Below are 15,794 nucleotides of genomic sequence, written 5' to 3'. Positions count from 1 at the left end.
ACAATTATGTTTGGTTCAATGTAATTAGTTTGAAAATTCTTATACGTCTTAGTGTATTTACAAGTGGTTGGGATTTGATTTAAAATGCCTATTATACATTCGTTAGTTTCTATTTGTTTTGTGTTTTTATTGAACAAAGTGTTGTTATTAAAATAGTATTTATCGTATGAATTTTCTGTCAAAATATTTTTATTCTCGTCTGGATAAGGAAGTATCTCAAAGATAGGGGTTTTTATTACTTCTTGAGGAATGTTTGAAATGATAAATATCTCGTTTGAACTTGGTTTAAGCCAGGTGGAAGTTTTTGTATTCAATAGTTTTTCCGAATTAACATGACTTAAGTGATTATGTTTTAAATGTTTTGGGTTAAAAATTCCTAATCTAGTGAGCTGCATGCCCATTTCTATGCCTTCAATGTATTCTGTGAAATGCTCAAAATTAAAGATTAGAACTTCTAATCTTACTTCTTTTTCTTCCCTGAGGCTGTTTATTACTTCTAAACCTTTATTAACAGTGTCTATTACGTAATTTAGTTCGTTTGCTTGTACGCTGTTGCTTTCAAGATTATTTATTTTTTCTTCTAATTCATCTTTATCTTCCTGATCAAGAGTACCAAAAAGATATTTGTATATTGAACCAATTCCGTTAATTAGTCCTCGTTTGTTACGTTTTACAATGTGTATTCCATTAATTTCCCTACTTAGTTTTTCTGTTAAGTATTGAATATGGATTAGGTTTTTAAATTCTTGTGCTTGTTGCATTAAATTATTATATGTAATGTCTATTAGAGTTAAATTCACTTTTAAATAATGATATTCAAAGTTTGTCGGTAAGTCCATGGTTCCTGTTTTAAATATTAAGTAACCGTTTGGTGCTTTTACTGGGTTTATGTCAATGGATTGACTGCATGTTGATTTTAATGTTAAGAATAGCATGATGCATAAAAAAGTCATCTTGAGTTGTTGACCTGTAATTAATTAATTGTCGTATTTGCTTTTATTAACTTTCTTTTTCTTCTTGAATTTTGATTTGTAGTGTGTAACTTTTGTCCTCTATTTCTTTCTTCAAAATGTTTCTCGTCTAACTGATTTATTTCTCCGGTCTTTTTGAATGGATTTGTCGTTTTTGACTTTACTAATGGTGCTTATTTAAATCTAGTGTCGATTTCGAAGTCGTGTCTATCTTCATTTAAATTGTTTATTTGATGTATTTTTCTTGTTTGGGTATTATAGTCGGGGGATCCTGCATAGATAAAAATGTCCGCTGGTGTTCGGTTAGTTGTTTTATGTCTCGTCTTATGGTTGTATACGTAGAGAATTTTTTCAAATTTAAGTAATTTATCTTCGATGTCATTTTCACTATTTATAATTCTGAGTTTTTCATTTACTGTTTTATGGAATCTTTCTACATCTGAGATGCCGTTTTTACTTGATGTGATTTCTAACTTTACATTTTCTTCTTGTAGCCAATTTTTAGTGCTATACACAGAAATGCTGAATCTTTGTCTGATTTTATTTCTATCGGTTTGCCCATTTCAGTGAATACTTTCATAATTGCTCTCTTGGCTTCTAACCAATCTCTAGACTTTACTTCTACAAGTGTTGCAAATTTCGAGTAAATGTCAATGCATGAGAGGAATTGTAAATTGTCGATCATGTAAAAGTCCATGACGTATTTTTCTCTGATATTAAAAAGTTCTGGTGTTATTTCAAAAGTTAGTTTTGTATTTCTATTTTCTGTCTTTGCGATATTGCATACTGAGCATTCATTAATAATGTTTTGAATTAGGTTTTGAAAATCGGGAAAATAATATTTTTCTTTAAACAAATTAATCGTTTTTTCAATTCCTGGATGTAATAATTCTTTATGTTGTTTTAGGATTATTTCTTTAAATTGTGCAAACGTTTGAAGGTCCTCTAACTTAATGCTAGATTTCGAGGTTTTTGTATTTGCGTTTGGTTGTATTATTTCGATAAAAGCTTGTTGGAATATGGGAAAATCTTGTTCATTATGAAAATATAGTACAGTGTTCTTACTGCAAAGATATCTTATGATTATATCCCTTGCGTAAGCATTGGTCATTTCTTTGAATGTTATTTTTATGTTTGTTTTGTAAAAGTAAGTTGTTGTTTCTGCTTTGTCTTCTGAACCTCTAATGAATTCTATTTGTCTGTTGTAATAATTAATGGGTCTTTCTACTATTGGAATGTAGTTTTCATTATCCTCGTGAGCACTATGTATTGTAGCTGCTGTGCTTTCTGTTGATCCTAAAAAGTTTTCATCTATTTTAACTCTGGAAAGGGCATCTGCTACATGATTTTCTTTGCCAGGTAAATATTTAATTTTGTAATCAAACTCATTTAGTCTTATTTTCCATCTTTGAAGTTTCATATTTGGTTCTTTTATATTGCTGAGCCATACTTATGGTCGCTTAGAATTTCGAACTTTCTACCGAAAAGGTATGGTCTGAAATACTTTGTTGCCTAAACTATTGCTAGTAATTCATTTTCTATAGCTGAATAATTGATCTCATGTTCGTTCAACGTTCTGCTTGCGTAAGAAATATGTAGGTCTATCGTCCTGTGAGAGGAACGCACCTAAAGCTATATTGCTAGCATCTGTGGTTAGGAAAAATGGTTTTTTGAAATCGGGATATGCAAGTATAGGATCATTCATAAGGAGATATTTTAATTTTTCAAAGGATGAAATATAATTTGGGTCGTTTATATTTATTTTAGCTCCTTTCTTTAATCCTAGAGTTAAAGGTTTTGCAATATGTGCAAAGTTGGGTATAAATTTCCTGAAGAATCCGCATAATCCTAAGAATGATTTAATTTCTTTTGGAGTTTTGGGTATCGGAAAATTTTGAATTGCTTTGACTTTATCTGGGTTAGGTTTTATACCTTCTGTTGTTATTATATGACCAAGGAATGCAGTTTCCTTTTCATAAATTCGCATTTGTCAAGTTGGAGTTTAAGATTAGCTTCTCTTAGTTTGTTAAATACCTTTCTGAGTGATAGTATGTGTTCCTCCAATGAAGTGGAGTACACAATGATGTCATCCAGATAAACAAGGCAATCCTTATAAATAAGGTCTTCCAAAAGATTATTCATGCATCTTTGGAATGTTGCCGGGGCATTTTTAAGACCAAATGGCATACGTGTGTATTCGTAATGGCCATGTTTAGTTGAAAAAGCTGTTTTTGCAATAGATTCAGGATCCATTTGAATTTGATGAAATCCCTTAGCTAAATCAATGGTGGTAAAGTATTGGCATTTTCCTAGTTTGTCGAGAATTTCGTCCATAACTGGGATTGGAAATTTGTCGTCTATTGTGACTTCATTTAGATTTCGATAGTCAATGACTAATCTGAATTTTTGTTTCTTGGAAGCATCTCCTTTTTTTGGGACGATCCAAATGGGTGAACAGTAGGGGGAATTCGATTTTCGAATGATACCCTGTTCAATCATTTCATTTATTTGTTTGTTGACTTCCATATCAAATGTTTGGGGATATTTGTATGGTCGTTTATAGATTGGGTCCTCATGTTTTGTATGAATAGAGTGCTTTATTGTACTCGTGAAAGTCAAATTTTCACCTTCGCGATACTGAATGTCACTGAATTCGTACAAGTTTTTTAGTTTTTGAGTTTCTTCGTTGTTTAAATGGTCGAGTCTATACTCATTGCTTTCTATTATTTCGTTTTCAATCGCAAAATTTGTTTCCGGGTCCCTTTCTGTGGGTGGGTCCAAAACTTCTATGTTTTGTTCTTCTTCTATTTCTTCAACATCTCTAAAATAAAATGTATAGTTTCCTAATTTTGCGTATTCTTCTTCATAATTTATTTGTGCTTTGCAGGCTTTTAGGAAAGTTCTGCCTATCAACATGTCGTATTTATTTGAAAATTTATGGATATAAAATTTTTGTTCTGTCGGACAAAGTTTGCTGGGTGCAAGGAAAATAATTTCTTTTAGTTCTACTGCTCCTTCAATCATGTGAATTTTGGAATCTCCTAAATAGGTTTTGAAATTAAAAAAGTTTTCGGACATTATATTGATTGAAGAGCCTGAGTCGACTACACATCTCAAAGGTTTATTGTTCATCATTATTCTGATGAAGGACTTGTCTCTATCTCTTCTTCCGATTGATCCGAGGCATTCTGATGAAAATTTTCGGATGTATCCATTTTGCTAATTCCACTATTACTTTCTCTTTGCCTTTTTGTAGGCTGGTTTGCTACATTATTCTTTGAATAGTTGTTTTGCTGTTGATTATTCATTGGATTTTGAGCCCTGTCAATATTTAATTTTTGTTGAAATTCTTGGAATAGTTTTTGGTTTGGTATTGTATCTGATTGTTTTGTTTGAGACGAAATTGTACTATTGGGTACAAAAGTTTTTCCACCTTTTTGATTCTGATTTTGGCTTTGGCTTGATTTTCTTATTTCTGTTATACTATTTTCGTATAACCCTTCTCTTTGAGCTACTTGCTTCAATTTACTGACTGTGGTTATATCGTATCTAGCTAACGTCATGAATAATCTATCGGGTAATTTTTTGTTTATTACGTCTTTGATGGTGTTATTTAACGCGTTTGTATAAAGCGCGGTGTTATTCGCATCGTTTTCTAGACTTAATTTGTTTGTTATAATGTAAGACTTATCTTCTAATTCGGTTACAAACTTACGAAGATTTCCTGCGTAGCTGGTGTTGTAGAGGCGTCGCAGAAGTTCCTCACAGGGGGTCTGCGTTTTTAATTCGTTGATAAGGAGTGTCCTTAGTTCCGGCCAGGTGTTAGATTGTCCAATTTGTGAGAGTCGTTGTGCTTCTCCGGTGAGCTGCATCTCGATTGCACTGAACAGTATGTTATGCTGCCTTATATCATTGGTTGGATATAGGTGCATAATAAAATCTATCCTCCTTATAAACGACGTCAGATTTTCTGGAGCTCCATCGTAATTTGCCACCTGTCTTAATGAAGACAGTGCTTGGTTGAGGTGGGCTTCGGTGAGTTCTACAGCCATTTTATTTCTTTTAATTTTTTTGATTTTTCTGGGTTTTAGTGATGGTTTGTTTTGGTTTTTTTTTTCTCTGTGTTTTAGTGATGGTTTGTTTTGGGTTTTTTTTTTTCTGGGTTTTAGTGATGTGTTGTTTTGTTTTTTTTTTTTTCTGGGTTTTAGTGATGTGTTGTTTTGTTGATCTTCTGGGTTTTTTGTGGTGTTTTGTTTTGTTAATTTTCTGGGTTTTGGTTATGTTTTATTTTGGATTTTGGTTTTTTGTTCGCACACAAGTTGGCGGTTTTTGTTCCTCAATTGGATTTAATAGTTGTAACACACAGTTAATATTTTCGCGCACAGTTGGCGTAAATATTTTTTTTCTTTGGTTGCAACACACAGTTGATACTTCCGCGCACAGTTGGCAGAAAATATTTTTCACTGTTGTAGACTTTTGAGCACTACCCGTAAGTTCTTGATGTCGGATCGGAAATTTATTTTATAGTGATTATTCACTAATTCTATGTAACGCACAGATAACAATTCTACGCGTCGCACGGATAGAATAACAGTTCACTACAATAGTTATTCACCAATTCTATGTAACACACGGATAACAATTCTATATGTAACACGGATAGAATAACTTTTTTCCAATCCTACCGACTGCGCCAATTAAATATTCGATTTTCTCGATAAGGAAAAAAAAGATATTTTTCGTGAGTTAAGTAACGTACTTTATTATTTGAAAGAAAACTTAGAACTGATTACAAAAATGTCTTATGGTTATATTTATAGCTAAATTTGGGAGCCCTTTGGTGGCGTGGTTGATATTTCGACGATTTGATTGGTCCGATTTTAAGTGCTGAGTTAGCGTTCTCACGCCTTTGGTTGTTAGGGGGACAATTATTATTTCAAGTGTTCAATTGTTTATGTTAATTTTTATGGATTAGCGTTCATACGCTTTGGTTTTGAGGGGGACAATTGTTTATAAAAACGGATGTTTACTTTAACGTTTTGAATTTTAGGGGCCGAAATATTTATATGTTATTGGGTATTGGAGTCGGATATATGACTATATAACCTTGAATTTCCAAACAATATAATTGGAAGGACAACTTTTATTAAATCTCGCCCAAAGTTTGTAAAGTTAATCAACAAGATGCCACACAACACTTGTGTTTGTATGTATCATCCTAACTTTGCGTTTTTGTAGGAAAGTTGTGGACAACTAGTTCCTTTTTTTCGGAGCAGTTTTCAAAAATTTTTGCAGTCAGTTTGCTGCGACATTTAGAATGAGAACTGCATGTCCAGCAATAGTAATAATTGTATTCGGGATATCAAAGATGAGTTGATACCTTTAAAATACCTAAAACACTTGAAGGAAGAAGTCACCTGCCAAATCTGGCGGATCAACTTTCTGGCCGAGTGGCTTTAACTTCTTCCATAGTTCCATTATATAAGCTTATTTCGGAGATGGAATCGCAGCTCACGACATTTAAGCTCCATTTTTTTTATTAAACGAGCCCAACAAAAATATTTCGACGAGGTGAAAAATAATGCAAAGGCTACAGATATGATTTTGCAAATAGATTTTGCAGAAAATTACTGCCTAATACATCAAAATGAATTACAAAGTGCCCATTTTTGTTACCAGCACAACAAGAAAAAGACATTTGCTGTTATCAGTGACAAGCTAAGCCATTGTAAAGAAGATGTCGCCTGTTTATCAAAGCTTGTTTTGAAAATGCAAAGGAAATATGGCAAATTTTCTAATATATTTGTATTTTCTGATGGTAGTACTTCGCAATTTAAAAATAAATTTGTATTACGGAGTCTGTTACATTTCAAAGAAGAGTTCCAATGCAGTTATTTGCAATGGAACTTCTTCGCAACGTCACATGAAAAAGGAGCAGTTGATGGAGTGGGTGCTGTTCTCGAAAGATGAGTTTGGCAAATAACCAAAGCAAACAATATTGTTTTATGTGTGCCTTTTCGTTTTTTCAATGTGCACGAAATAACATTAAAAGTGTTGACATTTATTATATATCCTCGAAAGATATTGAAGAGTTCTCCGTTCACTTACAGTACAATGGTCAACATTAAAACGTATCGCTGGTATTCAGAAGCTACATTCTTTTGTTTGTAATGGTCAGAAAATAGCAGCAGGTCGTTCTGCATATTCTGAAAAAAACTCTGTTAGTCTTTAAGTTTAAATTAAAGAAAAGTAATGTCGTTTATCGTTTAACAACTTTTAGATTTAAGTGTAATGAAAATATCACTGAATATATTTGATTTTATGACAAAACCTTTTTGTATGAAATGTCAGTTTTTTCTGTGAAAAAAATGTTCGTGCTAAAAAATTTAATATATTTTTCTAAAGCAAAATATGAAAGTTTTGTATATGAAACAAAAATATTTTCAAAATACCATTCAAGAATGATCCTTAAAATTTTTTTGCGTTAAAATTATTTCTTGTTTCGCTGAAATCTCTCCTTGTGCAAATGGTTCCCAAAAAGACTTCCGTTTTTGTCCGTGCAAACTGCGTCACATTTTACAAAATTAAAAAAAAACCAGAGGGCCGGGGCTAACTTCGACCGCGTCAAAGTTTGTATACCCTTGCAACTGATTTGGTAACTCTTTCCTTATCAATAGCCGTCAAAGTGAAAAAACGTTTTATCTAAAAAGGCTAATGTTTCCGAAAGAACGGCCTACAATCTTACAAGGGGAACTTCAGGTATGCGAATCACCGATTTGGATGAATTTTGGATATGTTGTAGAATACCCCGTCATTTGAAGCTGTGTGAAATATTTCGACGCACTATTCTATATTTTCCTAATAAATCGGCTTTAAAGTTATAGCTTTTGTGACTTATAAGTAAAACGCCGAGTGTACAACAAGCAGCTCGACGGTGTAAGGGGCAGAGGTCCTGCCAAAAAACCGACGAAACTCTGGTTCAACTCCCGCCCGAAACTAGTAAGTCTTGGGCTTTTTTTTTTTGCTTTTTCAATAATTATTTTTGTCTAATAGCGTTATAGGTCTTTTGATGATTTTTGATTGGATTCATTTTGTGTGCCTTTACAAAAACATAAATATAATATAGACGTAAAATAGAGTTATTAACTTCTGCCTTCACATTTTCTTTTTTGATATAAATCAACGAATGTGTATTTTCTCAAGACTATGAACATGTTTAAATAATGCTTTTGTGCAAAACCATACCAATTTCAAGGCAACAAACAAAATAAAAATTTTGGAAAACCACTTTCAGTACATAATGGCGTGCGTATAGCTGGTATTACCTTAAGCGTACAAGTTAATAATAGTTAATAATAATAATTTGCATCTACAATAATTAATAAAATAAATATAAATAATAAAAACCCAAAACTTACTAGTTTCGGGCGGGGGTTGAACCAGAGTTTCGTCGGTTTTTTTGGCAGGACCTCTACCCCTTACACCGTCCAGCTACTTGTTGTACACTCGGCGTTTTACTTATAAGTCACCAAAGCTATAACTTTAAAGCCGATTTATTAGGAAAATATAGAATAGTGTGTCGAAATATTTCACACAGCTTCAAATGACGGGGTATTCTACAACATATCCAAAATTCATCCAAATCGGTGATTCGCATACCTGAAGTTCCCCTTGTTAGCATGGCAAATAACGACGATATTGATCAAAGTCACTGTTTCCACTGATCGTTCCTATGGGAGCTATATGATATAGTTACCCGATCCGAATCAAATTCGGCACATTCACTAACAAAAAAATTAAACTGACAAATATTTAATTTTAAAGCAATCGCGTTAAGAGTAACGAAGTAATTTAGAAAAGTCTCTGTTTTCGACCGATCGTTCCTATGGGAGCTATATGATATAGTCACGCGATCTTGATCAAATTTGGCATAGTTGTTTATATGTATAATAAACTCACCAATATTAAATTTCAGGACAATAGCTCAGAAAATAACGAATTTATTGAGAAAAGTCACTGTTCGTGACTTTGCGGTTTGTATGGGAGCTATATGATATAGTGGTTCGATCCGACTGAATCCGAGATATACAATCCCTGCAGTATATACAAGCCTACACACAAAATTTCAACTCTGTAGCTCTAACGGTCTAGGAGGAGTTTGCGTTGATCCAGACGGACGGACAGACGGACATGGCTATATGAACTCGTCTCGTCATGCTGATCAAGAATATATATACTTTGTATGGTCGGAGATGCTTCCTTCTATGCGTTGCACACTTCTGACCAAAATTAATATACCCTTTTTGCAAGGGTATAAAAATACACTACAGCTTACATTCTCTTGAGTGTTAAATAAAGTTCAACACAAGAGGCATATAATAAAGTAAACCAGAGGGCCGGGGCTAACTTCGACCGCGTCAAAGTTTGTATACCCTTGCAACTTTTATGGTAACTCTTTCCTTACCTATAGCCATCAAAATGGAAAAACGTTCAAGCTAAAAAGGTTAATGTTTGCGAAAGAACGGCATAGGAAATAACGGAGATATTGATCAAAGTCACTGTTTTCCACCGATCGTTCCTATGGGAGCTATATGATATAGTTACCCGATCTTGATCAAATTTGGCACAGTCGTTTATATGTGTAATTAACTTACCAATGTTAAATTTCATGACAATAGCTCAGAAAATAACGAAGTTATTAAGAAAAGTCACTGTTCGTGACTTTGTCATTTTTATGAGAGCTATATGATATAGTGATCCGATCCGGCTGAATCCGAGATATACAACCCCTGCAGTATATACAAGTCTACATGCAAAATTTCAGCTCTGTAGCTCTTACGGTCTAGGAGGAGTTTGCGTTGATCCAGACGGACGGACGGACATGGCTATTTGAGCTCGTCTCGTCGTGCTGATCAAGCATATATATACTTTATATGGTCGGAAATGCTTTCTTCTATGCGTTGCACACTTCTGACCAAAATTAATATACCCTTTTTGCAAGGGTATAAAAATGATTTAAAAATGTTTCTGTTTAGTCCAACGACCCCAATATTTTCCACACAATAGATCAGAGCCCGGCACAAAGAGAGTGTTCGGAAACCAACTGCCTAGTTAGACTGTTTAAGGCGATACCGCCTATTTGATTTATTGTTCAATATATTTGCAATTTGTATAAAGTTACAACCGGTCAATTCAATGGGTTTTCTAAACTAAGCTTTCTACCCGATATCGATTACATATCGATACCAGCGAACTCGATAACAATTTCATGGTAATATGACACTGCAATTCGATAATTATCTTACTGCACTAACAATATGGAATACAAGTCAAATTTCTTATAGGCTAACAATAATAATGCATTTCGTTCAGAAACATACATGCGCCCCCTGAACTATTAGTTCAGCACCTAGGGAGGGCCGCTACTTTGGTGATAGGGCGTTTGTAAGACCCATGGGCAGTAGTTACAGTAACTACCCGAATCAATCCATCGTCTCCAGGATGGAACGCAGAGACTCGTCCCAATATCCATTTGGTGGGTGGAAGATGTGGCTCCTTGAGCACCACAAGAGTTCCAACACAAAGGTTATTCTCTCTTGATAACCATTTGGTTCGGTCTTGCAGTGATGTAAGATATTCCATATACCAGCGCTTCCAGAACCCCTGTACCATAGCTTGAAGTTGATTCCATCTCTCCACACGGTTGAATGTCATGTCTAAATAACAGGGCTCAGGTAGCGCAGTGTAAGGTGACCCAACAAGAAAATGAGCAGGTGTGAGAGGGTCCAGAGAGCTGTCACCGTTTGCGCATAGTGGTCTTGAGTTTAATACAGCTTCAATTTGCGCTAACACAGTAGACAACTCCTCAAAGGTCAGTGCGTTAGCGCCGATAACCCGACGGAGATGTAGTTTCACGGATCGCACTCCAGATTCCCATATGCCGCCAAAGTGTGGCAAGACTAGCAAGTTCCTTATCTTTCATGTGATCAATGGCCAAACGTCTCATCTCGTCTAGCGCAAGTCTACTTCCGTGAAAGGTGGTACCATTGTCCGAGTAGAGATCAGTGGGTCTCGTTCGGCGAGAAATAAATCGTTTAAAAGCTGCAATGAAAGTGTTGGTTGTTAAGTCACTTACGACCTCCAAGTGCATTGCCTTTGTTGCGAGACAGACAAATATAGCAAACCAAGCCTTTCCAATACGAGGTGTTCGACCCTTATTCTCCTTGATTGCAATTGGACCAGCATAGTCTAGGCCAGTATGCTGGAAACACGGAGTTGCTTGAACTCTAGGTAGAGGCAAGTTACCCATTAGCTGAGTATGAGTTGCTCGTCGTTGCAAGAAGCAGAGCTTGCATTGAAAAACCACTCGGCGCACTAAATTACGTGCACCCAAAATCCAATATTGTTGCCGAAGAATAGTGAATGTGGCATCGACTCCAGTATGAAAATGTGTTTGATGAATGTGTCGAATTAATAACAAGCTGATCGGTGACTCCTTGGGCAGTAGAATGGGATGCTTTACATTGTAGTGCAGGGATGATCGTTCGATTCGGCCTCCGACTCGTACAATTCCTCTCTCGTCAAGGAATGGGCTGTACCGGATCAATCGAGATTTAATTGATAGCGGCTCTTGTTTATTAAGCTTTTCATAGTCCTTGGAAAAGCTCTTGCGTTGTGCGTGTTGCAGAAGTAGGCATCGTGCTGATTGTAACTCAACAGATGTAAGGAATGTTTTATCGGAGTGTGCACCTTTGCACCTAAGTCGCTCAATGAATCGGTAACAGTAGCTGGTTACCCTTAAGAGACGGCTCCAGGACGATAACTTGTTGATTAATAACTCGTGAATGCTGTCCTCAAGCATTCCATGAAGCACAGTAATTGGCTGGCGTCGTTCCTCAGTTGCCATGTCAGTAAAGCTTTGGCCGTGTGGTTCAGATAGTGGCCATTCCGATTGTGGTTTGGTAATCCATGAGGGTCCGTTCCACCATAACTCATGATTCAACAACTGAGATGGACTTAGACCTCGTGATGCGCAGTCAGCAGGATTCTCTTCAGAGCGAACATGGTTCCAGCAGCGACGTGGGTAGTCCTCCACAATTTCAGCAACTCTATGACAAACATAGGTATTCCAACGACGGGGTGGCGATGATAACCAGTGCAAGTCAGTCCAGCAATGTGAGCTGGAAATGGGTATAGTTAGAGATTCTGTTACAAGTTTAAGTAATCGGCTAAGTAGAAGAGCGGCGTTGAGTTCAAGACGGGGAATAGAGATAGGCTTAAGCGGGGCTACTCGGGTCTTGGCAGCCACCAACCGACTCCGGTAACCATTCGTTGTACGAACGCGACTATAAATGACAGCGCCATATGCTTGAGTGGATGCATCCGCGAAACCACAAAGTTCAATGTGCGGCGATGAAGCGGCTATGTATCGTGAAATTCGGCAGTGAGATAGCAGGGGTAATTCCTTTATGATTGCTTGCCATCGCCTTCGAAGAGTTTCCGGTATTGGGTCATCCCAGCTAATAGCGCTGAACCAGCATTCTTGGAATATTAGCTTTAACAAAACAGTGGTAGGCGCAATAAAGCCCAGTGGGTCGAAGACTTTTGACAGATCCGATAATAGCGCCCGTTTGCTAGGGGCCTGTTTGGTTGCAATCATCGGTGTATTAACTAAGAACTCATCTCGACCAGGATTCCAAGGAATGCCCAATATTTTAACGTTGTCCTCGATCGACGCATGTCCATGTAAACAATCTTCTTTTGGTATCGACTTCAAGAAACTCCAGCTGTTCGAACTCCATTTTCTCAACTTGAAATTTCCTTCATCTAATAAAGAAATCAGTTGATCTTTTAATTTCATAAGTTCGCCAACTGAATTGCATCCAGTTGGAATGTCATCCACGTATGCATCGCGCGCTAGGACTCGCGCGGCTAGTGGATATTTCGCTTCATAGTCTATGGCCAATTGTTTCAAAACCCGTACAGCCAAGAAGGGTGAAGGCGCTAATCCGTAGGTGACAGTACGCAATCGATAATGCTGAATAGGGTCCATTGTGGAACTGCGCCAGATGATCCGTTGATAGTTTGTATGATGGGGAGCAACCTCTATTTTGCGGAACATCTTTTCTATATCCGAACAGCATACATAACGATGTTGTCTGAATCGAAGGCAGACACCAAATAGATCTCGTTGAATGGGAGGCCCAATGTGAAGACGCTCATTGAGTGACACTCCGCTACTATATTTTCCAGATCCATCAAACACCACTCGGCATTTGGTAGTTGTGCTTTCCGGTTTCAAGACGGCGTGATGCGGCAGATAGAAACAACCGTCGGGCTGCTCGTCGAACTGCTGTGTGTTGAGTAATTCCATATGACCGCTCTTCAGATACTCGTCCATGAAAGCGATATACTCTCTCTTGAGACTTGGGTCGCGACAAAACTTGCGTTCTAGTGACTGCAATCGGCTAACAGCTTGTGGAAGGGTTTCGCCAATTGGTGGCATCGGGTCTTTGAATGGGTATTCTACTACATACGTGCCAGTTTGGGAACGGGTGTGAGTGTTGATAAAGTGTTGCTCAGTCGGATCAAATATCTCCAATGTCGATGTTTTTGATGGAATGCTATCCATCTCCATGAACGATCGCACCTGCGAATCGAGGTCCAGGTGAACATGATGTGTGATTGCCAGTGATTGGTTTTCCCCGAATGTACTATATGGACCTGCAAGAGTCCAACCAAAAATTGCATTTAGTGCGATAGGAACGTTGTTACCAAAAGATCTTTGCTCTCCAGTACAGAATTTCCAGAGCTGATCAGATCCAAAAATGACATCTACCGCACCAACTGTGCCGAAAGCTGAGGTAAGGGTGCTGAGGATATATGTCTCGACCCCAATGTTGTGATCCGAATTGCAAGAGCAGATTCGAAACTTTACGAGTCCTCTGGTGACGCCGGCTCTGTTAGCCGCGAGACCACGAACTGGAACTTTTGCATGGGTGCGTCGCATCCCAATCCGCTGGACAAATGATTCCGTTGCCAATGAGACTGTAGACCCAGTGTCAAGTAGAGCTCGGCAAGTGAAGGTCTTGCTCCGAGCGTCTTTCACTGATGTAAGAATGGTTGGCAAAAGCGTTTGCGAACCTGCATACGGAATATTCTCCAGGGTGTGAAGAGAAACTCTCTTGCTGTGCTTTGTAACTGCTATTTGATGACCTCGTGTAGTTTGAACATGATGACTAATAATAGCCGGGGATTCATCGTTAGATCCTGGGCTCTCAGGCTGATGAACTCGCACCGCGCTATCTCTGAATTCACGGCCAGTCGTCTGCTGCGCTGCATGAATCAGGGTGTTATGCTTTCTTTGACATACTCGACATGTATTCTTTGAAGGACAGGTTGCAATCCTGTGGTTTGGGCTTAAACAGTTGAAGCACAAGTTGGCACTCCTCACGTGTGCGTGTCGTGCAACTGCATCAAGTGCTCTGAATTGTTCACATCTTGATAGCGGATGAGCGTGCTGGCACAGGGTGCATGGCTCGATCAATGGTTGGGTTTCCGTGTTGACGTGATGAGTAGTAGCTATTCGTCGGCTGTGATTCGCTCGTGAAAGTTGACTCGATTCCAACGTATCACCTCGGGTGAGCAGAAATTTGATAAAACTGTCGATCGTTACAGTGTAACAGTGTAATCCTCAGATTCACTGTGCTCTGCCCATGCTTGCCGAGTGTTGTTGTCCACCTTTGCCAGTAGCACATGAATTAACCAGGGATCTCGATTCTCACACTCTAATGCTCTTAGTCCGCGAATTACTTCATCGGCTCCGTCAGCCAGCTTGCGAATCGCGCCAGAGTTGAGTACAGATGCCGTTGGGAGATTTAGAAAACTGTCAATGAAGGAACGAATGATTACATGTCTCTTATTGTAACGTTGAACCAGCCTGTCCCAAGCCTCACTATAGTTATCGTTGGTCACGGCAATGTGTTTAATCAACGAAAACGCTTCGCCAGACAAATAAGATTTCAGATAGTGAAACTTCTGACAACTGGTGAGATGCGGATCGCTGCCGATAGAACCAACAAACATATCCGAAAAATGTTGCCAGTCCTCATAATTGCCCGAAAATGTTGGTAGTTTGATCCGTTCATGCAAGTTCACGTGGGTTTGTGATACGTGACCTTCACGTGCCTCTGTTACAGAAAAACGGTTGTTGAGCGATCTGGCGTATTGCACTTGCAGCTCCTCCCGCGCAATACTCAACATCGAGTAAGTTGCGTAGTGCTTTTCCTCATATGGATCAATATCCACGTCCGGATCTTCCCAGTCCGCAGTGTCTTTATATGTGTGCAACTCGTCTGTGAGTTGTAGAAACCGAAGGTAGTTTTCTTGCAGTTGTTGCAATCGTGTGTCATAACTTGCCACTGCGTGGGTTTTCTCGATGAATGTATTTGCATTTTGGTAAGCCCGCGTGATTTGGCTTTTGCAGTAACCACGTTTTTGCATAACTGTCTGCATCGCGAATGAGGTTAGACACGGTCTCTTCCAACTAAGTACCGTCTAACTTTACACAACTTGCAAAATATTGAAATAAATCAGAAGCTAGGATCCGGCTCGAAGGACCAATTTTTTATATGTTCGGAAACCAACTGCCTAGTTAGACTGTTTAAGGCGATACCGTCTATTTGATTTATTGTTCAATATATTTGCAATTTGTATAAAGTTACAACCGGTCAATTCAATGGGTTTTCTAAACTAAGCTTTCTACCCGATATCGATTACATATCGATACCAGCGAACTCGATAACAATTTCATGGTAATATGAC

General features: G+C 37.8%; 1 protein-coding gene across 1 annotated transcript; it reads right to left on the bottom strand.

Annotated features, from left to right (window-relative positions):
• Positions 1–11,219: 11,219 nt before the first annotated feature.
• On the bottom strand, positions 11,220–15,485 carry LOC124460790. The gene is made up of 3 exons (XM_047012383.1): positions 14,647–15,485; positions 11,355–14,563; positions 11,220–11,257 (listed from the first exon to the last, which is right to left on the bottom strand). The coding sequence occupies exons 1-3, from the start codon at positions 15,483–15,485 to the stop codon at positions 11,220–11,222; spliced, it is 4,086 nt and encodes a 1,361-aa protein (XP_046868339.1).
• Positions 15,486–15,794: the final 309 nt, after the last annotated feature.

This window comes from Drosophila willistoni, unplaced genomic scaffold (genome assembly GCF_018902025.1).
Source record: "Drosophila willistoni isolate 14030-0811.24 unplaced genomic scaffold, UCI_dwil_1.1 Seg112, whole genome shotgun sequence".
Lineage (NCBI taxonomy): Eukaryota > Metazoa > Arthropoda > Insecta > Diptera > Drosophilidae > Drosophila > Drosophila willistoni.
Note: the sequence above shows the minus strand (reverse complement) of the source record. Positions and strands in the feature narration are given on the sequence as shown.